Here is a 26,751-nt window from a genome sequence, read left to right on the forward strand (position 1 = left end):
TGAGATACAACAGTTGAACTAAGCTCTTGAGGCATGTATACGTTATATTATTCAAGAATCAATGGCTGTGTGTATGTGTGCAGTGTATTCTAATAAAACTCCAATATCAACTGTGTCATAACTCTTCTGATAATGTTTAATAATCTCAGTTTACTATAGAGAATATATGGGACCACAGATGGGGTACTTGAAATCTGTAAAGCTGTTGGTCAAAACACAAGCTTTTGGAACAAATGAAGTTTCCTAATTATGTAGGAAAATGATTTCAGATTTCAGTAGCCCATGTCATTTCAGTGTGTAAATGCATTGCGCTCTGTGGCTGCCGCTTGCACTATCATTATTTGTCATAATTGTCAGGATCACACACTTGTATGAAGCCATCTATAGGCGGCCTAACCTTGCGCGTCGTGTCCTTGCCAATTTCCGATGGTTACAGCAATGTTGCTTAGTTTTCTGGTTGCGTGGAAACTAAAAGGCTGCATTGAGCGAGCACTCATGTTAAGGTAGATTTACTGTTTGCGCACTGTTGTCAGTGTGGCTCTTCGCACAAGTTGGGCGAGCTGCAACAGAGGACCTCATGGAAGCGACGGAAAATATTGGCCGAATTGCAGTTTGGAGTGGAATGAATTATGATCTATTTTGAAAATGTGAAAATGTGTGTCTTGAAACTAAAGTGATTCTGTTGTGTGCCACCCGCCATGCGAAGGAGAGGAAGAATGCTAAATATGTAGGTAAGTGATGCTTGTGCATGTTCTTATTCAAAATGCATCCATTTTAATGTGAAATCAATAGACAGACATTAACATCTACTTTTAAATACAGCATGCAGTGTCATATAGTATTTATAGGCTACACTTCTGGAAATAACGGGAAATAAATAACTGCAGCTTATTTAATACATTCAGGCTCAGAAAATTATTGTTGAAGAATAAGCCAAACAGTAGTAGCTTATTATTTAGCCTGACAAGATAGAAGACATAACTTCACAAGGCTATCAATTCCCCAGGAGACACGGTTTTTGCTTACAATGAAAATTCTGATTATTAAACCAAAGAAAAGGAGTAGATAAAATATTTGTGTGTACCAAACAATAATAGAAGAATAGTCTAATAATAGCCTAAGTGATAATCATATCATTATTTATGATTAAGTCATTTTATGTATGAATTTATTGGATGTCTGAATACCCTTCAAAGTGAACAATTTAATAAAAAACTTAAATAATTCCTTCATTGCTTTCATTTTAATTGAAAAAACATTTCAAAGGCAGGGATAAAAGTTCAAAATGTAAATTCATTCCTGCAGCTGTACATTATTGTATGGACTAATACATCTAAATTATGTTCTCCTTAAAGGGGCAATCTGTGATTGCTAAATACATTTTTGACTTTTAAATTAATTATATGTACGGTACCCATTGATTCTTGAAGAATATAACTTATAAATGCCTCGAGCTTACCCCATCAGAACCCAAAATATAAGCATGTTTTACTCCATTGTTGGAAACAATGTAATAATTTTAAAAAAAACTAACTTTATAGCCTCAAAACATGTTTAGAACTATAATTTGATATATAATATCAAGGATCCATAGGTCCTTGTATCCATAGGTATGTCTAAGAATTTGTGAGAGTGGTTACATTTCTCCAGCCCTATCCCTCAGCTGTTTACTAAAACAGTAGCGTGGTGGCTTTATTATAGTTTGAACTGCAGATTGCCCCTTTAATGAAAACGTGTGTTCCTGTTTCTCTACCAGAATGTATTATTCTGTAAATAAATGCATGAGGGCTTCCAATGGAAATCAGTAAGGCAGTCAACAATAATCTCAGTCCCTAATCAGACACAAATGTGTTCGTAATTTGGGTGGATAGGGACAGAAGAGTGGGGTTTGGAGAGCATGGTAATAAGGTTAGACTCATACCTAAGTGTATGCATCTCAAAATAACATATTGATATTTCCCTCAGAGCTGTTCCTGTTCTTCTTCCTCTCTCTCTCTCTCTCTCTCTCTCTCTCTCTCTCTCTCTCTCTCTCTCTCTCTCTCTCTCTCTCTCTCTCTCTCTCTCTCTCTCTCTCTCTCTCTCTCTCCACCCCCCTTTCTATGTATCTTTCTCATGACCTGCTTAGACATAGACAGGTTAGGCCTATCATTGGTTGTCTGGACAGAAAGATAATACAATGAACAATCACACTAAAATCATACATGAACAACTTTGACAATCCTTTGCATTTGAGGACTTCGTAGTTCAATTCCTTCAGGATTATTATGGTGATTAACAATGGAAAGGGAACCTATATTTCATTCAGCTCAAGCTGTTGTTTGGCTGAGCTATGAAGCAAATTTAGGACCTGTTTAAATGATTACTCTTGCGCACTTGGCGCCTGAGATGTATTATTGGAATATTGACTGCAGTCAATTTATGAACTGCCAAAACTGACCTTTGGGCTCTTGTCTTTAGCACAGTGTGTTTGTCAAATTAAATTATGTCTTCCCACTGGGCAAAAACTGGTTGAATCAACGATGTTTCCACGTCATTTCAACAAAAACATTCAATGTGATGACGCTGAATTACAAGAGCAGACGCTCTTATCTAAAGCGAATTACAAGAGCAATTAAGGTTAAGTGCCTTGCTCAGGGGCACACTGACAGATTTGCCACCTTTTTTCACCCAACTTTTAACCTAAATCAAATGGCATGGTGACATTGTCTGTTGATTTCATGTTGAAATCACCTTAGTTGACAATTCAACCATATGTAAATCAAAACTAGACATTGAAATTACGTCTGTGCCCAGTGGGTTGTGGACAGAATTAACTTAACCTGATTTATTGATTTAAAGGCCCAGTGCAGTTAAAAACGTGATTTTCCTGTGTTTATATATATATTTCCACACTATGAGGTTGGAATAATATTGTGAAAATGATGATAATGCCCTTTTAGTGTAAGAGCTGTTTGAAAATATTGTTTTGATAGGAGGGAGTTTTGACCTTCCATGGTGACATCACCATGTGTTAAATTAGTTAATAGACCAATAAGAAAGAGAGTTCCAAACCTCTCTGCCATTATTTGATATTGAGATAAACGCATTGGACCTTTAATGAGATTGTTGTTGCTCTCTTTCTCTCCTCATGTTGTCCCATAGCTTTATCCCTCACTAACTCCTGTCTCTCCATCACCATATCCATTCCTCTGTCATCCCTCCATCCTCCACCTTTCATTGACAGCTGTCCTCCTCAGCCCATGACATGCTAATATTTCCGTCTTTCCGCTATACATTTCATTCATCTCTCTTCAGTGTTCCTTCCTCTGTGTTCTTCTCCATTGTCATTGTAATGTTACCTACTCTCCTCAGATCACTCCCCTCTCTCTCTCTCTCTCTCTCTCTCTCTCTCATTCTCTCTCTTCGGTCTCTCACAACTCTGTCCTGTTTCCAATGTGTCCAATTTCCTTGGTTCCCCACACCTCCGCTCCCTCCCTCCCCCCAGTCAGTGAAATGTCAGGGCAGCATGGAGCATGATGGAAAAACGACCACTTGTCTTACACAGGAACACTCTGTTACATCCCATTCAATTTAGGCATCCTTTTCATATCCCTGGGCATTTGGTGTTATCTGTAGTCAGTGCTGTTCCACTATATCATACCCTTTCAATAAGTGCAGACTGCAGACTAAAATACGTTGGGCTTCTTTGTTTAGCACTAAGGAAGAATTGGGGATAATCATCTGAGTGTGTCTTTGGGAGGAGGAAGTTCAGGGCAGGGCTGATAGGGACGGTCTTGATCTAGTCTGGGTGCTTTGGATCTATCTCTCTTTCTCCCCAGACTCATTACAAGGGCTATTGCCCTGGCATTCCTTCAACTGGTCTGGTCTAGTCTTATTAGGATGAGTCCCTTAGACGACTCCGTCATGTGATACTAAGAGGTACTTAGAGATCGATTTCATTTTTTAATCTGGGTAAGTGGATCTTGCCCTGGTCTCCAGCCATTTTGAAGAACCAGCCGAAGTCAGAGAGTTGTAAGTTCTATTGTTTTTAAAGGAGAGGATATAGCTGCCAACACCACATGCTAAGGCTGTTTTGATTGCCTTTGTTGCTGTTTTAGCATTAGCATTTAGCCTTACAATGGTGTTGGGTGGCCAACATACAATGATGGATTAGTAATGTGATAGCAGATGGTTGGTGTTCAGGTATTAATGAAGTGTGTTAAGGTGGGAGGACAGACTATTTTTAGAGGCTTACATGCAAAATAAAAAGTGTAAATTACAGGACACACAAACAAGTTGTTACCTCAGTGTTACTTGCACTTCAGACAAAATTACCCTGGTTCTGAGCGCATAAGCAGTTTATGGATTAGCCAAATGAACACAGTGGTGGCATTGAAAGACCAAATGGCCAAACAGGTCTGACAATGTTACTAAATACAGTAAACAATTTCAACATAGTACAAAGAGTATACAAAGGTCAAAGATAATTATAGATTCTGGAGTCCTGGAGTCCTTGCTGGTAGAATGTCAATTTAGAGGTACCGTTCAAACGGTACAACCATAGTGTATAATATAATGTGGCGGGTATTTTAGTGAAATATGTCTAAGGATGAAAACATTTTGTTCATATCCCTGTCACTGTGGTGCGACATGGATTATGTTAATAGAATCAGCAGCTTTGCACTGAAATAGGCCAGCACTGCAGGGATGTCAATTACCATAGACTCACAGTGACACCAAAGCTCTTTGCTTGATGCTTGTTTTTGCCAGTGTGATTTTGATTTTGATTATTATGCTTCCCCTAAAGCTATAAGTATAAACACGGTCTAGTCAACCAAGACTGCGAGATCCCCTCTGCCTCCTCACCGCAGGGCTAGTTATCCTGCATCTGTGTATGAAATAACTTACCTGCTATTAACATTTTTACATTTACATTTTAGTCATTTAGCAGACGCTATTATCCAAAGTGACTTACAGGAGCAATAAGGGTTAAGTGCCTTGCTCAAGGGCACATCGACAGATTTTTCACCTAGTCAGCTCGGGATTCGAAACAGCAACCTTTCGGTCACTGGCCCAACACTGTTTATCATTTATATTTTGCATGGTTGGTGACCAATTGCAGCTACTGGAAGGTGTTCATTGTACCTCTCCTATCAGTAGGTTGTGTTGTCTCCCTCCACCAATCCTGCTTCCTGTTTCTCCATAGGCTTGACAGCTATTGGGGAGGTTGACACTGGCTCCGCCCCTTCTCCCAGGTTGGTCTTCCCTGGAGCATGCCCATATCGCACCATGCCCCTGCTGGCGAGCGGCTGGCTACTGCGCCACTCGGTGGTCATGTGTCTGCTGCTGCACAGCCTGGTGCTGATGACCTTCTGCTTCCACAATGCCGCCACCAGCTGCTCCCAGGGCTGCTACTGCTCCGAGAGCGACGGCCGTGGCAAGATTGTGCGCTGCAGCAACCTGCGTCTCACGGAGATCCCCCAGGACCTGCCCAATGACACGAGACACATCTACCTGGACTTCAACCTGCTCACCATGGTCCCCAGCAATGCCTTCCGAGACTTGCCCCTGCTCAGCGAGCTGGACCTCTCCAACAACGAGTTGGCCCAGCTGGAGCCAGGGGCCTTCAGGGGCCTGGGGCCCTCACTCACCTTCCTGGACCTTTCCTCCAACAAACTGGTCAACTTTAACCCCGAGGCCTTCGAGGGGCTGCGGGCGCGCACCAACCTAACCAACAACCCGTGGCACTGTGACTGCAACCTGCAGCTGGCCATGCCCCACATCGACCTGGAGCCCCTGTCGCTGACGGGCATCGTGTGCGAGACGTCGGATCCGCCCGATGTGGGGGCAGAGGGTGTGCCCTTCCTGCTGGCCCAGGACCTGGACCTGTGCGTGGTGATGAAGAAGACCACGGACGTGGCCATGCTGGTCACCATGTTCGGCTGGTTCTCCATGGTAATTTCCTACCTGGTCTACTACGTCCGGCACAACACGGAGGATGCCCGCCGCCACCTGGAGTACCTCAAGTCTCTGCCCACCAAGCAGGAACAATCCGAGGCCTCTTCTACCATCAGCACTGTGGTATAGCCCAGGGCCAGGAGAACCCAGAGGGGAGCTAAGGCTGGAGAGCCTGGAGGGCTAAGACAGGTGGTTATAGGGCCATAACTTAGCTGCACCCACACCCCAGGCCATTCAGTGTCAGCCAAGGACAGCTCTGCCTGACTGTTACGTGGGTGCCACAGCGGCTCCAGGATTTGTGCCCATGTATGCAGGAAGCCTGTCCAGATCTGGGCACCATACGTAACCCAGATGAATAATTCAACCAGAAGTGGCCCATTAAGAGTTTCTGTTGGCTGAGTGGATAGTCTACTCTGCCTGGGCACTAGGGGAGTAAAAGCAGGGCATTTTGGAGAAGTCCAAAAATGGGATTTAAAATGGATTAAATTGGATTCATCCAGTGGTGCATGCACCTTGATGCACTCTTATCAAAAGGGGGCCACTCAAGGGGACTGTGAATGGTCCTTTGGACACATCAAACAGCAATAACAACAACAGGATAGCAACAAGCAGCAACACGAACTCTATTAACGACTCTGTCACTCGTATCCTTCCATGTAGTATTATTGTTTTACACACAACATCCATACAGTATACAGTCTATAAACAGTGAAATGTAGTTATTTTCAATTAAATAATGTATTTTATGGGTTTCATGTTTAATTATTGTTGGTTCAAATGGTCTATTTCTACCTCAAGAAATTCAATAAACTCAGCAAATGTATGTGCATGTGTGAACTAAACCATCAGTTGAATCTGGCTATACTGAATTCAGTACTGTACTGTACTGGGCTCCCGAGTGGCGCAGCGGTCTAAGGCACTGCATCTCAGTGCTTGAGGTGTCATTACAGACCCCCTGGTTCAATTCCAGGCTGTATCACAACCGGCCGTGATTGGGAGTCCCATAGGGTGGCGCACAATTGGTCCAGCGTTGTCTGGGTTTGGCCGGTGTAGGCCATCATTGTAAATAAGAATTTGTTCTTAACTGACTTGCCTAGTTAAATAAAGGATAAATAAATGATGCACATTAATCATTAATCAATGAAACACTCATACCGGTAAAAGGCTTAGAGATCTGATTGATGTACTGTGCACCATTTTACACACACACACACACACACACACATAAAACAGTACACCTACAAGCTGCATTTCTGTTATGTACTTTGAAGTAGGTCTATACAGGAAACCCCTCCTAGCTGTACTGTAAGAGCCTTTAGTATTCTCACCAAGACAAAGAAACAGCCAGTACAGTATAGGAACAAACCTCCCTACACACCATGGCACAATGATCCTTCATACATAAATAATCCCAAGAGGGAGAAAATGTGTTCCTACTGTGTTCCTTTCAGTTCGCTTCTGTTTCCTCGAGTTCCTCGTGATGCTTCAAAAACTGTGGGGCGAGTCCACCGGGACAAAAACTGTCAGAAAGAGCTTATACTCACGTTCATTAGTCAATATTTGGAAACAAAGTATAAAATACAAAATATATTTCTTAAGACCAAACATTTTTAGCAGAACTAGCCACATGGTGGGTTCCAAGAAACAGAAAGAGATGAGATATGAGATTGTAAGAAATTAGCTTGTCATACCCTGGTGGAAAAAAAGCTGCTGGGACACTCAGGTAGTCCTAGTGAGAAAGTTTGGGAACCTCTGAATTAGCAGTAGTCTATCCCTCGGTGGTGAGGGAAACACCATGACTGACATTACCCAGCGGTGAAGGGCGCAGTCAGTCAGTCTGCCTGATAGCTGAAATACACAAACTGCCAACCTGACACCAACAACAACCTTTGGAATTACCCCATAGCCAGTTGCTAATGATATTCTAATCTTGTGCTCTGGCCCAATAGTCTTGAATATCTCTCTTTTTAAGTACAAGAACTGGATCGATTTCATATCCATTCAGAGCAATGGTGACCATGTGAGCTGACTAGGATAAATTATTATAACCTACAGTATAACCTAGCTATAGCCTTGTTATAACCTATAAGTAGGGACCAGAGTTTATCCTGGTCAAGGTCACATGATCAGGAAAACAGCCCAGACATATCACAAATAAAAGGAGAAAAGGAATAGGACGTTTTAGACTATTGGGACGCCTCCCGCCCTCCTCTTCCCCCTAGTGTCTCTGAGAGGTCCTGGTGTCATGGTGGGAGCCAGGCCGTCTGCCGAGGCCATTCCCCTGGGGTTTCTCAAACTGCATTGCAGGGGCCATGACCTGCCGGTCCGTTTGCTGCTGCGGTAGATATTAATTGCCTAATAAGACAGACTCGGGCACAAATAAATGCATGTCCATTTCCCCTCAGTGTATTCTGATAGGAGAGGAAAGAGAAGAGGAGAAATAGGGGAAAGGGGAGTTAAGTAGAGTGGAATAAAACAGAATTGAACAAGACACAGCAGTAAACCAAGAGAGAAAACTCCTTATTCATTTTTGTTCCGAGGGCAGCTCCTCCTGGGCTGAATGAATGTGATTGGTTAAATGAAAGCTCAACAATCAGCACAGTGAGAGTGAAATAAACAATAGGTTCACAGCTTTAACTAGCGACCTTGCCACACACAAGGTCGCTAGTTAAAAGCCCACCCCAACCCCTAAATTGAACCACTTGACTAAACGTTTTTGTTGTTTTCAATTTTTATCATCATATCCAATTGGTAGTTACAGTCTTGTCCCATCGCTGCAACTCCCGTACGGACTCGGGAGAGGCAAAGGTCGAGAGCCGTGCGTCCTTCGAAACACAACCCAGCCGAGCGGCACTGCTTCTTGACACAATGCCTGCTTAACCTGGAAGCCAGCCGCACCAATGTGTTGGAGGAAACACCTGCACCAGGCCCGCCACAGGAGTCGCTAGTGCACAATGGGACAAGAATACCCCTGCCGGCCAAACCCTCCCCTAACCTGGACAACGCTGTGCGCCGCCCCATGAGCCTGGACTTGAACCAGGATCTCTAGTGGCACAGCTAGCACTGCGATGCAGTGCCTTAGACCACAGCACCACTCGGGAGGCCCTACTTGCCTAAACTTAACCAATCACATTGGTTTCTGCCCTCGAGGCAGAGCTGTCCTTAGAACAAGATGGAATAAGGAAAACTCCAATCTGCATTTAATAACTTTATTATCACTATGCAGGTTACAAAGGACACACAATACATACTTGAATCTCTAATTAGAACAAGCAAAAGAACACCATGTAAAATGCTGAATTTGTGTCTATTCTACATGAACTGGTGAGATTTAACACAGAACACGATGATGAGTAATGAAATCGGCTGTTAGAGCAGCAAACCCTACAACTGGGTTTGTCAACAAGGGTATCCCTGAGAGAAAGTATGGGAAGGAATCCATCAACTTGGGTGACCCAGTTCTGGTGGTGAGGAGGGAAAAAGGTGACCACCTGACCCTCTCCGTGTTGCCTGGCCAGGAGGTGACCTGCCTGGGTAGAGCTCGCAGAGTGGCCGCCATCCATTGTCACATCCTCCTAACACTTCCTTAGTCCCTAAGGCAACACCTCAGCTTTAAGAGTCCTCTCTCTCCTGTAGCTTGTTCATCCATTTCGCTTACTCTTACTATAGAGGGTCAACTCAAGGACACTCTAAGACATTATTTAATAAGTACCTTTTTCATTTGTTTGTTGTGATATGAGCACATATAGTATATTCTCTTGTGCATCAGCGTTTCTCCACATCACTTCTCCTCCTGGCTGAGTTTGCTTTACAGGGCAGTGTTATTGATCCTGACAGAGCTTATCTCAAGGAAGCCCAAATACAGCAGGTCCCGTGACGAGCAGGCGGTTCAACAGCACTGAAATATAAATGGTAAGCCTCCCTCGCTGACATTTCCTACCACACACACAGCTAGCTGGCCTGTCCCGCCCTCCCCAGTTAGCATGCTTGTGTATGTGTGTGTGTGTGTGTGTGTGCATGTGAGTATGTGCGTGAGTATGTGTGTGAGTGTGTGTGTGTGGGGTTGTGGGGTGGGGGTGGTAGAGAAGACAGAAATTCTGTGTGTGTTTTGTGTGTGTGACACAAATGAGTGTGTCTGTGTGTGTGTGTGTGTGTGTGTGTGTGTGTGTGACACAAATTAGTTCTGTGTGTGTGTACGTGTGTGTGTTTTTGTGTATTTGTGTATCTGCATGTATTTCTTTGTGAGTATGTGGGGCGCCATACGTGTAATGTAACACCCCCTGTTCTCTAGCTGTCGCTGTGGTTAATTGAAATGTACATTTCAGGCTAGCTCAGCTCACCTTGCCCGCCCGCTACCCCCAGACACGTTACACTGGTGTGAGCATTACAACTGCTGGGTAATGGGACACAAAGTGGGGGATAGGGTGACGCATCCAATCCCACAGAGCGCAGCTCCGCAGCCCCACTTGGCATTGTGTTGCAGATTAAAATGTGTCCAGCCAGGGCCTGGTAGCATGGGGGCTCACAGTGAGGGCTTGGATGGACACACTGTTTCCTCTTCCGGCCTGAAGTGAAGACTATTGATGAGCAGTGAGTGAGGATGTCCCTGGGTACATCTCAATAGTGTAAAGTTTATTCCTCTCCTTGTCTGCTTTCCATCACCTTTATAATGACCTGGAAACCAATGACAGGTGAAAGCAATATGGTGGATGCCTAAAATAAATGTGCTTTCACCTGTCCAATTCTTTCAGTGTGAATGAAAGAAAGGAGACCAGGAGAGGAAGCTGTGTAGGACTATTGATATGCTCTCCTTTCTCTTCCCATTTCCTTACTCTCTCTCCCCATTCTATTGGTACTCCACAGCTCCCCCTGTCCTTGAATATATCTAAAAGGAGGGCAGAGTAAAAAGGCTTCCCCAGTTTTCATCAACATTTCCAAACCTCATTGTCGTGGTTATCTAAGCCAAACACCAACAATTACAACTATACCAGTCATATTGGTCACAGCAGGGTCAATTTTGCAACTAGATAGCAATTTATTTTGATCAGTTTCAACAAGGCTTTTGCCAGGTTATGCCCAGTCTAGTCTATTCAGATGACGTTGCACATACAGTATACAGTATAGGTGCATGAGAAATATGGGTTGGTTTTATATTTTTGAGGGAAAGAGGAAGGAAGAGTAGGGATAAACCATCTGCTTTAGAACAGACCGATTCTGGGTCTACTGAGAAAAGGATGACATTTTTATCAAAATAGCGAAGCCCATGGGTAGTGCCTGCCGTGTTGGTTCCCATTTCAAGAAGTTGATGTCATCGTTTTGCTCAATACACTCTGTTTCCACAGCAACCAATTATTCTTGCTCAACTCCTCCATGCCTCTCCAGCAAACCGGGAACATTCCCAGAACATTAGCTAAGATTCCCATTAAGTTCTAGTTAGGGTTTTATCTAACATTAGGATGATAACATCCTCCCCCAAAAATTGTTTTTGTTTTAAATTAAATATCCTTGGAATGTTTACCTAACATTCACTAAAATGTTGTGCACAACATCTGTAACAACCACCAAAGAATATTCCCCAAAGGTTCTCATTAGGTTTCCAGGTAATGTAATACACAGGAGGTTGGTGGCACCTTAATTGGGGAGGACGGGCTTGTGGTAATGGCTGAAGTGGAATAAGGGGAATGGTGGTTCCCATGCGTTTGATGCCATTCCATTCACTCCTTTCCAGACATTATTATGAGCCGTCCTCCCCTCAGCTGCCTCCACTGATGTAATAACACAATGTACCAGTAATGTTTTCCTAGCAGACCAAAATTGGTTCTGTGAAAGTTCCCCGAACATTCGTTAGGTTTCTGAAAATGTTTTCATAACACAAAAACTGTCCAGTCGTGCTGATATTTATACAATGTCTGAATAAAACATTCACCTGATGATGCAAGATCATTCCCAGAACACATATTGTCTGTTCTTTAAAGGTTCCCAGCATGTTTCATTAAGTTGTGGGAACAGTCTGATGGGAACATTGTGGGGACATCACAAAATATATGTTCCCAAAATACAAAAACTGTCCAGTTGTGCGGATGATTCTACAATGTTTCTTTTAGGGTGCAAAAAACATTCACCTGGTGTTGCAAGAACGTTCCTAGAACACATTTATTCTGTTCTACACTATCAGTCAAAAGTTTGGACACATCTACTCATTCAAGGGTTTTTCTTTATTTTTACTATTTTTTACATTGTACAATAATAGTGAAGACATCAAAACTATGAAATAACACATATGGAATCATGTAGTAACCAATAAAATGATAAACAAATCAAAATATATTGTATATTTGAAATTCTTCAAATAGCCACCCTTTGCCTTGACGATAGCTTTGCACACTCTTGGCATTCTCTCAACCAGCTTCATGAGATAGTCACCTGGAATGCATTTCAATTAACAGGTGTGCCTTCTTAAAAGTTAATTTGTGGAATTTCTTTCCTTCTTAATGCGTTTGAGCCAATCAGATGTGTTGTGACAAGGTAGGTGGGGGGGTATACAGAAGATAGCCCTATTTGATAAAAGACCAAGTCCATATTATAGCAAGAACAGCTCAAATAAGCAAAGAGAAACGACAGTCCATCATTACTTTAAGACATGAAGCTCAGTCAATACGGAACATTTCAATAACTTTTAACGTTTCTTCAAGTGCATTCGCAAAAACCATCAAGCGCTATGATGAAACTGGCTCTCTTGAGGACCGCCACAGGAATGGAAGACCCAGAGTTACCTCTGCTGCAGAGGATACGTTCATTAGAGTTACCAGTCTCAGAAATTGCAGCCCAAATAAATGTTTCACGGAGTTCAAGTAGCAGACACATCTCAACATCAACTGTTCAGAGGAGATTGTGTGAATCAGGCCTTCATGGTCGAATTGCTGCAAATAAATTACTACTAAAGGACACCAATAAGAAGAAGAGACTTGCTTGGGCCAAGAAACACAAGCAATGGACATTAGACCGGTGGAAATGTGTCCTTTGGTCTGGAGTCCAAATTGGAGATGTTTGGTTCCAACCGCCGTGTCTTTGAGAGACGTGGTGTGGGTGAACGGATGATCTATGCATGTGTATTTCCCACCGTAAAGCATGGAGGAGGACGTGTTATGCTCTGGGGGTGCTTTGCTGGTAACACTGTCTATGATTTATTTAGAATTCAAGGCACACTTAACCAGCATGGCTACCACAGCATTCTGCAGTGATACACCATCCCATCTGGACCCAACACACCTCCAGGCTGTGTAAGGGCTATTTTACCAAGAAGGAGATTGATGGAGTGCTGCATCAGTTGACTTGGTCTCCACAATCCCCCGACCTCCACCCAATTGAGATGGTTTGGGATGAGTCGGACCACAGAGAGATGTTGTTTACTCACGAGGGCTATGTGCGCTTCTCTTAATGGGGCCTCTGTCACTTATCTCATTATATTGGTGGGTTGACTCAAGAAATTATATACATACATACGTTAAAGAACAATCACACTCTGTGTTGACTATATTCACTATACAGGCATACATCTGGAGTACAAAGTATCAATCATGTTCATTCTGTTTTACCCTTATCATTTCATAACACATTATAAAACATATAAATTAATACTTAAACATAGTTTACACATGTCATGTCCATAACATACATTTAAGCCTTTCCCAACAGCCATCCTCCCAGGACCCTGAGCCACTATGGTTTTTCCTTGTGACTATGTGCATGTGGCTATCTGTGTCAAGTCATCAGCACAAACAAGTGACAACACTAGTTCCATTGTTACTTCAATCTCCACACAGCTACAACGAGAAGTTGTATCTCCATCACATGTCATTGACCAACTGCAGGGAGTTAGAGGGAACTATCCATTATCAGAAGCACAGCGTTTGCACTAAAGAAATGTCTCTGCTCTGTTTTAACCATTTAATAGGTTCTTAATCCATAAGCATTTAAGGCATATAGGCGTTTCATTCTACAACATATGTACCTGAAAATCATCCATATATTCCCCCCTTTGGGACTTTGTAAGTCCCAACCAATAAAACAAAAGTTAACATAAAATGAGTGTAAGCATGTGCATATACTTATTCTTAGCCTTGCTATTTGTGATTTCATTTTATAATAATATATATTCAGACCAATGTATCTTCCTCATTGTCTGACCCATCACGATGAGGACAAGGAGCCCAGTCGGGTACTGGGTACAAATCCAGACGGTTTCCCTCTAAGCTAACCTCCAATTGCTGCTGTTGAGCTTTGTAACCATGACAGGCCCATCCACCCCCAGGGACAACACCATACAGACATTCAATTGACATCAAATGTTTTTACACCACTTCCCCCATCTTGTTTGATTATAGTATTTGTGATGGTCAGGACTTCCTAAGAAGGATAAGCATTCTGCAGGGCAATAGGGTCTCTCTGATCTTTTGAGGTGACAGAATTTTCGTTTAAAGTCAGCACAGTCCAGGTGGCTATGTGGACTTGGTATTACCATCAGTTCCTTTAATGGGGAGGGGGAGCATACTAGACTATCCATTTTCTTATTAATTACTTTAGCTGAATACTGTGCCCATCTGTACCAATCATTTTGTAATGCTCCCTCCCATAGTCTCCTTAGTTTTGTTGGTGTTTTCATTATTTCCGGTATTACTGCTGGGGCTGAGCTAGATTGTTTATTTTCCTGGTTTCCCCAATTAGTCAAAAATTCCCATACATTTTGAAAGAACCCAGTTGATTCTGTTGTTTCCAATTTTGTCATTATTGGTTTAGTTGTTACAATAATTGACAGTCCTTTGGTGATTGCCATGGTTGCATTATCTGTCCCTATTTTTCTTTCCTGTCTAGGCTGACGTGTGGAATTAGGAGTAATATCAATCGTTGTTGTATTGTTCCTTCTGACCATTTAGTGCTGACTATTTCCAAAACATATTTTGCATCATTCTCTTGTGTCAACTCCTCTAAGGTAATTTCCCAAGTAGTGTTTCCCTTATCAATTTCTATTTTACAGCCATATTCATCCCAGATTGCTTCTCCCATTGTTTGATGATTAGCCCACCCACAAAGTGATAGTTCTGGCAGAGGTTTGATCCTCCGTATTGGAAAGGATCTTTGAGTTTCTGTAGCTGTCATTTCTTGGGCTGGAATAAAAATACTAATTCGAGCTGTTTCCAATGATACCTGCTTTTTTATTCTATTTTTGATTCTAGCTTCAGTGGCCAATGCCTTAAGTACTGGTGAGATCATAAGATGTTTGGCTTGTTTTATATCCATTATTTTTGCATATCTATTCCCCACAAGTTTTCCATTTTTATTTATTTTTGGCTTAACTTCCACACAATGATTTTTTTAGGCATTTTATTTTAAACAGTGCATATCCTTCTATCTATCTACCTAGTCTAGGCTAGCCTGTGTACAATATTTGGTCTCTGTTCACAACAGATACTCTTCCTAGCTCAGTAAGGCTATCTCTAGAATACTGTATAGTTGTGGGCAAACTCACTACCATCTTTCCTAGGTTAACTGCTATTAGTGTCAGAGCAATTCCACAGTTCTTCAGTTGTTGGGGACCATAATAGGGCAGAGAAGTCAATCGTAGGGAAGTCACCTTCCTCAATGGCAGGGGAGTCACTTTCTTCAATGGCGGGGAAGTCACTCTCCCCTCCATCTCCTGTTGTCCCTCCATTGCCTGGGTGATCGCTTGTGCTTGGGGCATCTGCCATAGCAGGTATCCTATCAGCAGTATTCCCTACCTAATCAGGCCCCATCTCCTGACTCTTCGGATTCTCAGGAGGGAGTGGCTGCTGGCCTTCGATGTTGGTGCCAAGGCTCGTGCTTGCTTCTTCTTCTTCTTGGACTCCACCTGGTGCCTCGACATCCTCAGCTTCCTCATGGCTCGCCTTGGTAGGCCGGTTCCCTTCGAGACCCTGGTCCAGTGATTCAGATGGTACTACGTTGTACTTCCTTCGACCTGTATCGCTGTGGGCGTCGCTCGGATCACCGTGTATGGTCCTTCTCTCTTGGGCTCGTTACACTTTCTGCGAAACACTCAGATGTAAACTTGGTCTCCTGGAATCACCGGTCCTGGCTCCTCTGGTCCGGGTTCCGGTTCTCGCCTTTTTTCCTGGAGATAGATCACTTTATGTATAGCAGTTAGTTGTCTTACATATGCTTTAAGCTCCATCTCTAATTGTTCCAATGAGGGTCCTTTGTAGGGCCCTCTCAGAACTGGCACTGGCATGGGTCAACCACGCATTTCATGCGGGGTTAGGTGCGTATTTCTGCTAGTTTGCATGCAATAGCTCATTAAAGCTAGTGGTAGTGCATCCACCCAATTGAGCTTTGCACTGGTACAGATTTTATTCAATTTAGCCTTGAGGGTTCCATTTATTCTGGGTATTACTTCTCTGGTTAGAAATTTGACTACTGTCCCTGATCCTAGGTCTGCTGATGGTACCGCCTCTACCCATCTGCTAAATCTATCTATGATCACTAGTATGTATCTTTTGCCATTCACCTTTTTTTTTCGAAATAGTCCTTCTGGGACTGGTATGTGACCTATAGGCGCGGCTATTCCTTTTTGTACATTGTTTTATGCACACACCTCACATTTTGTTAATGCCTCATCTACCATTGCCTGTAGATATGGTGACCCGTATCCCTGTTTTTTAATTTTCCTTATCACTTCCCCCCTTGCGCAATGGTCAAAACCATGCGCATCAGTTATCAGTAGATTACGCAACACAATCAGCGGGTTTTCTGTTTTGTTCCATTTACTTGTTTTTGCTTGCTTCATCATGGGGCCCAAATCCTTGGCCTCCATTCCCTTGTTTACTAGTAAAGTAATGTGTGGGGCAGCACCAGAAACATTATACCATTTTGCCACAAAGTCTGAGCCGTCCCTGTCTGTTACCTCCATTGCTGCTCCCTGTTTTCCTATGACTATGTACTGAGACATAATTGGTACTGATTTCCCATTTGTGTTTAACAACCATACGTAGCTGTTCTAAAAGATAATCACGATAGGGATATTCTGATTTTCCCCTATCTGCTTCTGGTATCTGAGCCTGAATAAACCTACCCCACTTCTTCGCTGTCTTACCTACTTCTGTCTCAATGCCCCCTAACCAATATACATTTGCTGTATCCTGTGTTATTACCATTTGTAAGTTTAACCCTGCTTTATTTATGATTACCCCTTCAGAGGAACACCGAATTTGTATACTCATTTTGCATAGGGCATCTCTTCCTAATAAGTTGACAGGGGTGTGTTCTGATACGAGTATAGGGAGGGTTGCGGATTTGTCATCCGCTGTCAGGCGAACTGGAGCTGTCATTGGAATTAACTGCGTTTGTCCCAAGAATCCTACAGTTATGGCGTATTTGCCAGACATGGGGAGGTGAGAGGCATCATTTCTATCATCATGGGTGTGCCTCTGTTTTCTATTTGAACCAGCAGCATAGGTTCTTGATCAACTCGCGTAGTTAACACTGGAAACTGACCCTCCCCTGTAGGATTCTCTGGGCACCCCTAGTACCCCTGATTAGGCCCTGCCCATGTGTTCACAGGACCTTGGAATTGTTTCTGATTTTGTTGCCAGCCGCCAGTTTGTTTCCAATTACTTTGGTCTCTGTTCCCCTGTTGTTGCCAGGGGTTTGTGGGGAAGTCTGGTATGCCCTGGTTGTTGGCATCCCCAGCAGATTCCAGGTGGCCCTTGTGGGCCCCGGTTTCCTCCTTTTTGATTGTTTTGCAGAGGTTTTTGTTGTCTATTGTTCCATTGCTGGGGTTGTTGTGCATACACATTCACTACTGGTGGTGTGGGTTGCACTTGAGCCTGTGGCACGGGAAGCATATGTGGCCCTCCGGAGGAGACTGCAGCCACCATTCCTGTCTCAGTCATAGGTGCTGTTACTGGAGCCTGGATTTTCTTCTTTCCTCTGTTTGTCAGTTCTTCCAGTTGGAGTTAAGTCAGCTTTCTCTGAATGTCTCTCCCCTGTTCTGTGAGTCTCTGTTCATCCTTTCTGTGTTTTTCTACTGCATGTATCACATGGTCACATAATTCTTTGTGTGACTTTGAGGTTAGTCCTACCACATCCTCCAGCCTGCTTTTCACTGGCTGGGGTATGGCCTCTATCACTGAGTTTCGGAACAGAGTTGTCATTAGTGGGTCCCCTTCTGGGTCTCTTTCTGTTTCCAGTCTCCATCGTTTCATCTGTTCGTGTAGATAGGCAGCTGGATTCTCCATTTCCCCCAGTGTCCCCACTTTTAGTGACTTGGGGTCAATTCCCGCCAGATATTCCAGTCTCAGTGCTCGCCAGACTTCAGGGCGATGTGAGTCAAAGTCCATCCCGTCTCCTTGCGGGTCTGTCACTTCTCTCCTCAGGTCACTGTTCCCCAGTATATCCTCCATTTTTGCCTTTCCTACCACCCTTGCCAACAGTGCCTTCAGATCCCCCACAGTCAGCAGTTTCCCCATGGTTTGTTCCTCAAAAGTCCTTATCCATTTTCCTGCCCCATCATGCAAATCTGGCAGACGGGCAACCAATCCTTCCAGGTCCTGCGATCCCCATGGAACATAATGTGCCAGGGTACCTTTTATTAAAATTGGATATTGCCCCTCATATTTTTCAGGTTTTTTCAGTGTTCTCCTAGTCCACACTCTTTCCTCCCTTACTTCTTGGTCGCAGGCTCCCCCCCATATTTCAGCCGCTGCTCCTTCCTCCTCCTCTAGTTCCCTGTCAGTCTGTTGTCTAACCCAGCTCTGTTCTCTCTTCCTTTCCTCCCTTTTCCTAAATGTTCTCGTCATTTTGTCTATTTCTCTTCCTGTTAGTTTGTTTGTTGCTTCGATATTTGTAATATCTTCATCCGGAGATTCCCCATCGTCTTCTTTTGTCATCTTCATTCTTCCCAAGGCCTCCCTTAGCTCTCCATTGCAGTCAAATCTGTTTGGCTTTGTTTCTGCCCTTTGTTTGATTCTTCCTGCTTCTTTCGGGTCCTTTTCTCTCCTCCGGGAAGATGTAAAAGGAGTTCTTTCTTCTTCCATTTCTATTTCTCCTTTTATTGATACTACTCTGGACACCTGTGGATATTGTCCACCGGTGTATGGCGGAGGTCCCATGGACCAGTCCACTTTCTTTCTGTTTGTTTTCTTATCATCCTTTCTCAACATGTTTCTGGCTTCTTGTATGTTCTTTAGCAGTCCTTCTCCCTCTATTTTAAACATGTTGAGTACTTATTTTTCTCTTTCTCTTTTGGCCATCCTCTTCTTTCCTGTGTCTTTTGTTTTATAGTTTTTTATTAGTGTTTCCATTTCCTCACACACTGTGACGTCAAACGTTCCTCCTTCTGGCCATTTGGTGCCCATCTTCCTGGTGCGTTGTTCCCATTTAATTTTAGATGTTTCTATTATTTCTACCTTGTGTAGGGGATATCTAGCACTCAGGATTTCTACCGCCGTTTTATTCATGTTTATGGCCTGTATTTTTGAACTCCCCAATGTCAGTCCCATATTCAACCCCCTTTTTTAAATTATAATACTTTTTTATATTATATTTATTTGTTTATTTTTTATCTATTTTAATATTCGTCCTATTTTTGTTCCCTAAATCCTTTTTATATTGGTACTTGCTTTTCTCTTATTGTTGATCTGTTCATGCCTTTGATTATTTTAACCAGAACTTGTTTGGTTATTTCTTATATCTCCTGATGTCCACTTTTCTCGCATGTGGAACACCTCATGAATCTTCCCCTTGCGTATTTCTCCTATTTCCCAACCACTGAATATCTAGTTATCATAAATATATGTTAGGTTTTTCTCTTATCTTTCCTGGTGTCCACTTTTCTTTTGTGTGGAACACCTCATGAATCTTTCCTTTGCGTATTTCTCCTATTTCCCAACCATTGAATATCTAGTTTTCATAAATATATGTTCGGTTTTTCTCATATCTTTCCTGATGTCCACTTTTCTTTTGTGTGGAACACCTCATGAATCTTTCCTTTGCTAGTGTTTTTCTTAACTTCAAACCACTTAACTGTATGTGTGTTTCTACCCCTAGTACTTTAATGGGCTTTCACACACCGTTCACTCTTCCTCTCTTAGTGTGAGACCGGATGCGTCCTCTCTACCAGGTTACACTTAAGCAACGGCCCAGAAGAGGTGCGCCATCCTTTCCCCACCAAAGACAGAAACTTTCACACTTTTTTATTCTTTAATTTTTTTTCCCTCACCAGAGCAGAATTATTTTCACACTCACTTGCACTCTCACTCTTCCATACACTTGCCTAAGCTACCTGCAAATTCAACCCCCTTCCTGATTCACTTCCTTGACACAAGAAAAATGGTTTTATACAGGATTTTTGCCCACCTATGCAGCCCTCTAAGCGATTCACTTCCTCAACATGCCTTTGCAGGACTTGTACCTACCCTATGCTTTCCTAAGCGACCTGTAAATTCAGCCCTTTTCCTGATTCACTTCCTCGACACAGGAAAAGCGGTATTATACAGGGTTTTTGCCCACCTATGCAGCCCTCTAAGCGATTCACTTCCTCGACTTCCTTGACACGCCTATTTTCTGATCGCCCAAACCGATGGACAGCCGCTCGCGCTGAAGCGACCCAGACAGAATGATCAGCAGGATAAATCAAATGAATCGATCGAATTTGAACAAATGCAACCCGAACGAGACAGATGAAACACCCAACCTGACCACAACTGAATGAATCACAATAACCCAAGCAAACCACCCACCTGCCCGGACCGAGCAGATCTACTTAAACTATTTTATATGTATTGCAACCCTCAAGGCTTTTTATCCCTTTGTCATTTAGCATGCATTTCGAATTCAAAAGCTCCCAGTATCTGGTTTTCTAGTTCTTACATTTGGAGAGACCTACTTGGTGTACTGCAGCTGAGGCCGGGTCCCGGAGCGAACCACACAAACTTTATACTATTAAGTAAGAACTTTAGCTTACCTTTATTTAGTGGCCACTTTGTTTGTGTAGCTCGTACAAACCGTTCACAGCTGCAAGTGTTCACTGTCTCTGGTCCCTGTTTTTCACTCCTGGGCTAACTCGCCATTTATGTGGTAGAAATATTTAACTAAAAAATATCTCTCAAAAAACCTGAGCTTGTGAATTCAGAATATACTTTATTAAAGCGTAACAAAGCCGAGCTGGTCCATGGAGCAACTGCTTGCCCTGACCCGGAGCTCTCCTTTTATACAGACACAAATGCATAGTCATGCTTATACAACCTACACAGTTACTCCATTATATGTACATGATTAACATCCTTCGGTGTCACATGTTGTTTACTCACGAGGGCTACGTGCGCTTCTCTAAATGAGGCCTCTGTCACTTATCTCATTATATTGGTGGCGTGACTCAAGAAATTATATACATACATACGTTAAAGAACAATCACACTCTGTATAAACTATATTCACTATCCAGGCATGCATCTGGAGTACAAAGTATCAATCATGTTCATTCTGTTTTACCCTTATCATTTCATAACACATTATAAAACATATAAATTAATACTTAAACATGGTTTACACATGTCATGTCCATAACATACATTTAAGCCTTTCCCAACAGCCATCCTCCCAGGACCCTGAGCCACTATGGTTTTTCCTTGTGACTATGTGCATGTGGCTATGTGTGTCAAGTCATCAGCACAAACAAGTGACAACACTAGTTCCATTGTTACTCCAATCTCCACACAGCTACAACGAGAAGTTGTATCTCCATCTCATGTCATTGACATACCCAGACCAACTGCAGGGAGTTAGAGGGAACTATCCATTATCAGAAGCACAGTGTTTGCACTAAAGAAATGTCTCTGCTCTGTTTTAACCCTTTAATTGGTTCTTAATTCATAAGCATTTAAGGCATGTAGGCGTTTCATTCTACAAACTTTTGACTGGTACTGTAGGTGCACTAGGCAGAAATTGTTCCGACATTTCCTGGTTGCTAAAATTAGAATAGTTCCCCTAATTTCAGTTTATGTGACAAAACAAGCAAGTATAGTATAGAGAATCATTGTACCACCTAAACCGTTGTGAAATGTATTTTCCATAACCAAAAATATTGTATTTTCAGCTGTTTGAAGCTGGTCTACAAAACCGAAAGTAAAAGACGCAAAAACGAAACTTAAGAACGGGAAGCATAGAAAAGCGCGTATAGAACAGATCTACCGCTTCTTAGACTTGCTTTCAATGAGAATGACATCTATAACTCACATTTCTATGTGATTTTGGTCGGGTCGCCCAAAAAGTTACATATTGCAGCTTTAAAGGTTCCCAAAATGTTCCATTAGGTTGTGGGAACAAAATATATGTTCCCAAAACACAAAAACTGTCCAGTTGTGCGGATGATTATACAAAGTTTATTTTAGGTTGCAAAAAACATTAACCTGATGTTACAAGAATGTTCCCAGAACCCCCTTTTTCTGTTTTTTAAAGGTTCCCAGAATGTTTCTTTAGGTTGTGGGAACATTGTGGCAATATGACTAGAGATAGGTTCCCAAAACACTAAAACCGTCCAGATGTGCTGACATTCAGACAATGTTTGTATCAGTGCGCAAAAAACATTCCTTTGATGTTGCAAGAATGTTGACAGAACAGCCTTTCTGAGTTCTTTAAAGGTTCCCAGAAAATGTAACTAGGTTGTGGGAACAGTATGTATACATTACAAGAGATCACAAAACACAAAATATGCTCAGTTGTGATGACATTCATACAATGTTTAAATTAGGTTGCACAGGACATTTCCTTAATGTTGCAAGAATATTATTGTGATATTCACGAAGGTTGCACAAAACATTCCCACAATGTTGCATAATATTTCACTATTTCCAAGTAAGTCTGTTTTTATGCCATTCATAGCATATTTGTTTTAGGTTTAAAATAATATTCCATTGATGTTCAAGCAATTTACATTTTACCTTGTCTTGGAGGGCCTTAGAACGTTTCAAGAATATCTAGAAAATATTATATTTAAGTTTGACTTAATATTACCACAAAATTCTCAGCATGCAGATGTGTAGCTCCTTAAAGCACATTGGAATACATCCCCATTATGTTTCTCTCCAGATTTAATGGAAGTTCGCATTTGAGGACTGTATTGTAGGCCTACTACAAGGTGATACAGTGCATTCGGAAAGTATTCAGACCCCTTGACTTTTTCCACATTTTCTTAAGTTACAGCCTTATTCTAAAATCGATTAAATGTGTTTTTTTCCCACCTCATCATTCTACACACAATACCCCATAATGACAAAGCAAAAAAAGTTTTTTAGAAATTTTATTCAGACCTGTTACTCAGTACTCTGTCTCGAGTCTTCTTAGGTATGATGCTACAAGATTGGCACACCTATATTTGGGGAGTTTCTCCCATTCTTCTCTGCAGATCCTCTCAAGCTCTGTCAGGTTGGATGGGGAGCGTCGCTGCACAGCTATTTTCAGGTCTCTCCAGAGATGTTAAATCGGGTTCAAGTCCGGGCTCTGGCTGGGCCACTCAAGCACATTCAGAGACTTGTCCCGAAGCCACTCCTGTGTTGTCTTGGCTGTGTGCTTAGGGTCATTGTCCTGTTGGAACGTGAACCTTCGGCCCAGTCTGAGGTCCTGAGCGCTCTGGAACAGGTTTTCATCAAGGATCTCTCTGTACTTTGCTCCGATCATCTTTCCCTCGATCCTGACTAGTCTCCCAGTCCCTGCCGCTGAGAAATGTCCCCACAGCATGATGCTGCCACCACCATGCTTCACCGTAGGGATGGTGCCAGGTTTCCTCCGGACGTGAAGCTCTTCAGGCCAAAGAGTTCAATCTTGGTTTCATCAGACCAGAGAATCTTGTTTCTCATGGTCTGAGAGTCATTAGGTGCCTTTTGCAATCTCCAAGTGGGCTGTCATGTGCCTTTTACTGAGGAGTGACTTCCGTCTGGCCACTCTACCATAAAAATCTGATTGGTGGAGTGTTGCAGAGATGGTTGTCCTTCTGGAAGGTTCTCCCAACTCCACAGAGGAACTCTGGAGCGCTATCAGAGTGACCATCGGGTTCTTGGTCACCTCCCTGACCAAGGCCCTTCTCCCCCGATTGCTCAGTTTGGCTGGGAGGCCAGCTCTAGAAAGAGTCTTGGTGGTTCCAAACGTCTTCCATTTAAGAATGATGGAGGCCACTGTGTTCTTGGGGACCTTTAATGCTGCAGACATTTTTATGATGGTGCTTTTCTATCTACCAATTTCTATGTTCTATGTTTGTGCTTTTCTATAAACCAATTTCTGTGTTCATGCTCTGTGTTCATGCAAGTGACTGACTGAACAAATCCTCACTATCAGTAGCTGCAATTTGGCAGTACGCCCAGACCTTGTTTTGAGAACGAAAGATATCTCAGTTTCAAGATATTAGCTTGGAGAGAAGAAGCCTAGTGAGGTATTGAACTGTCACATGTTATGAACCAGTATTGGCCGGTCACATGAACGAAACAAAACAGTAATGATTAATTAATTATGCTAAATCATGCTAATATGACTTGTCTGTGTATAGCCATATATAAGACAACTGCTGGGACTGCCCGAGCAGAGCTTCTGATTGACATGCATTGGTGCATTGAGTTGGTTGGAACCTCTCCAGCGCGCTGACAATAAACAATGATTCATTTAAGATTGACTTCGAGTGTCCCTGTGTAAGAATTTCCATAACATAATTTTTGGTACCCTTCCCCAGATCTGTGCCTCGACACAATCCTGTCTCGGAGCTCTACAGACAATTCTTTCGACCTCATGGCTTGGTTTTTGCTCTGACATGCACTGTCAACTGTGGGACCTTATATAGACAGGTATGTGCCTTTCCAAATCATGTCCAATCAATTGAATTTACCAAAGATGGACTCCAATCAAGTTGTAGAAACATCTCTAGGATGATCAATGGAAACAGGATGCACCTGATATCAATTTCGAGTCTCATAGCAAAGGGTCTGAATACTTATGTAAATAAGGTATTTGCTTTGTCATTAAGGGTATTGTGTGTAGATTGATGAGGGAAATAAATAATTTAATCCATTTTAGAATAAGGCTGTAACGTAACAAAATGTGGAAAAAGTCAAGGGGTCTGAATACTTTCTGAATGCACTGTATAGACACACATGACATTATACACTGAGTATACCAACATTAGGAACACCTTCCTGAATTCCATGCTTCCTTTTTAGCCTATCCTCTGCGCCACTAGGGCACTTATTTTTTCAGTATATAGCCATGGCAGTATGATCAGTCATGAATTACATGCTTCCTTTTTTAGCCTTAGACATAAGTAACCCAGGGATATACTGGTAACTGGGTTATTCACCATCACTTTAACCATCCTCTTTATATGCTGCATACTTCTGGGCCCATATTTACAAGTTATCCACACCTACTCATTGGAAAAGCATTCCAGGTGAAGCTGGTAGAGAGAATGCCAAGAGTGTGCAAAGCTGTCATCAAGGCAAAGGGTGGCTATTTGAAGTATCTCAAATATAAAATATATTTTGTTTGTTTAACACTATTTTGGTTACTAAATGATTCCATATGTGTTATTTCATAGTTTTTATGTCTTCACTATTATTCTACAATGTAGAAAATAGTAAAAATAAAGAAAAACCCTAGAATGAGTAGGTTTGTCCAAACTTTTGACTGGTACTGTATATTGGGAGCATTTTTTTTTAAGTCAATTTTTACACAATGTTTATTTTTTACAGTAAGTCTAAATTCTGCATTTCTGACTGGATTTATACTGTACATCTGGACAAAATAAAGACATCCTCTCTTTTAGTAGTGTATCAGCCTCAATTTCACAGTTTTTCTCAAAAGAATCCCACATGGTTAAAGAATATGTGGGATTGAACCTGCAGTCTTTGGAAATGCAACCAGATCATTAACCCTCTGCACCCCCAGGGAATAGCTGTGACTGAGTTATTAAAATGTTCCCATCCTCTTCATATGCTGTGTACTTGTAACACTGTATTTTATGATTTTGCTCTTTGCTATTGCGCTCTGTTTGTTGTTGACAATTTTAATTGAAAACAATCATAGTAAGGTACTTAATTGTTACCCAGAAATGATTTGGGGCTCTATTCAATCTGTAATGCGTTACAGATTGCGCAATAGAAATGTAAAGGTAATTTCCGATTGAGCCGACATATGCAGCATTTACCGTGAATGCAGTCAATCACGCTGTAACGCAGAATTTCTGCAATACTGATTAAATAAAGCCCTTGATATTGAGTTAAAAACAGCTGCGTTGGATCTTTAAATCAATAAAAGATTATTGAATTGAACCTGAATTTTTTTTTGTATATTTATTGTGCCATAATTTTTCAGAATGGGTATTGCCTGCATTTGTATGTGTTTTGATTGAAATTGATAAAAGGTAAAATTGTTGTCTTTTTTTACTTTAACGGTTCTGAGCCTGTATTTAAGAAGCATATGTATACACAAGAATACAAGTTATTTAACGAAAGCTCTATCCAACTAAAATCACTGTGATGAAGAAAGAAAATCATAAAATATAGTGCTTAACAGTACACAGCATATGAAAAGGATGGGAACATTTGAATAACTCAGAAATAACCCTGCAACACCACAATTATCCTTTGGTAGTTCAGAGGTTTACTGATCTGACTGCAGAGCTGAAAATTGCAAGTTCAAGCCCACACATTATTTCAACATGTTTCTTTTGAAAAAGAAAAACGGTGAAATTGCAGTTCAGATATAATCTACTAAAATAGAAGATGCCTTTATTTCATCCAGATT

At 42.0% G+C, this 26,751-nt stretch overlaps 1 protein-coding gene across 1 annotated transcript; it reads left to right on the forward strand.

The window, feature by feature from the left end:
* The first annotated feature begins 397 nt into the window (after positions 1-397).
* LOC121547948 (leucine-rich repeat-containing protein 3B-like) lies at positions 398-6,867 on the forward strand. The gene is made up of 2 exons (XM_041859350.1): positions 398-727; positions 5,186-6,867. The coding sequence occupies exon 2, from the start codon at positions 5,269-5,271 to the stop codon at positions 6,064-6,066; it is 798 nt and encodes a 265-aa protein (XP_041715284.1). The 5' UTR covers positions 398-727; positions 5,186-5,268; the 3' UTR covers positions 6,067-6,867.
* The last annotated feature ends 19,884 nt before the right edge of the window (positions 6,868-26,751 follow it).

The sequence above is a fragment of the Coregonus clupeaformis genome, chromosome 31 (genome assembly GCF_020615455.1).
Source record: "Coregonus clupeaformis isolate EN_2021a chromosome 31, ASM2061545v1, whole genome shotgun sequence".
Lineage (NCBI taxonomy): Eukaryota > Metazoa > Chordata > Actinopteri > Salmoniformes > Salmonidae > Coregonus > Coregonus clupeaformis.

Coding starts and splice junctions, on each gene's coding strand:
- LOC121547948 (XM_041859350.1), top strand. CDS start 5,269: ATGCCCCTGCTGGCGAGCGGCTGGCTACTGCGCCACTCGGTGGTCATG.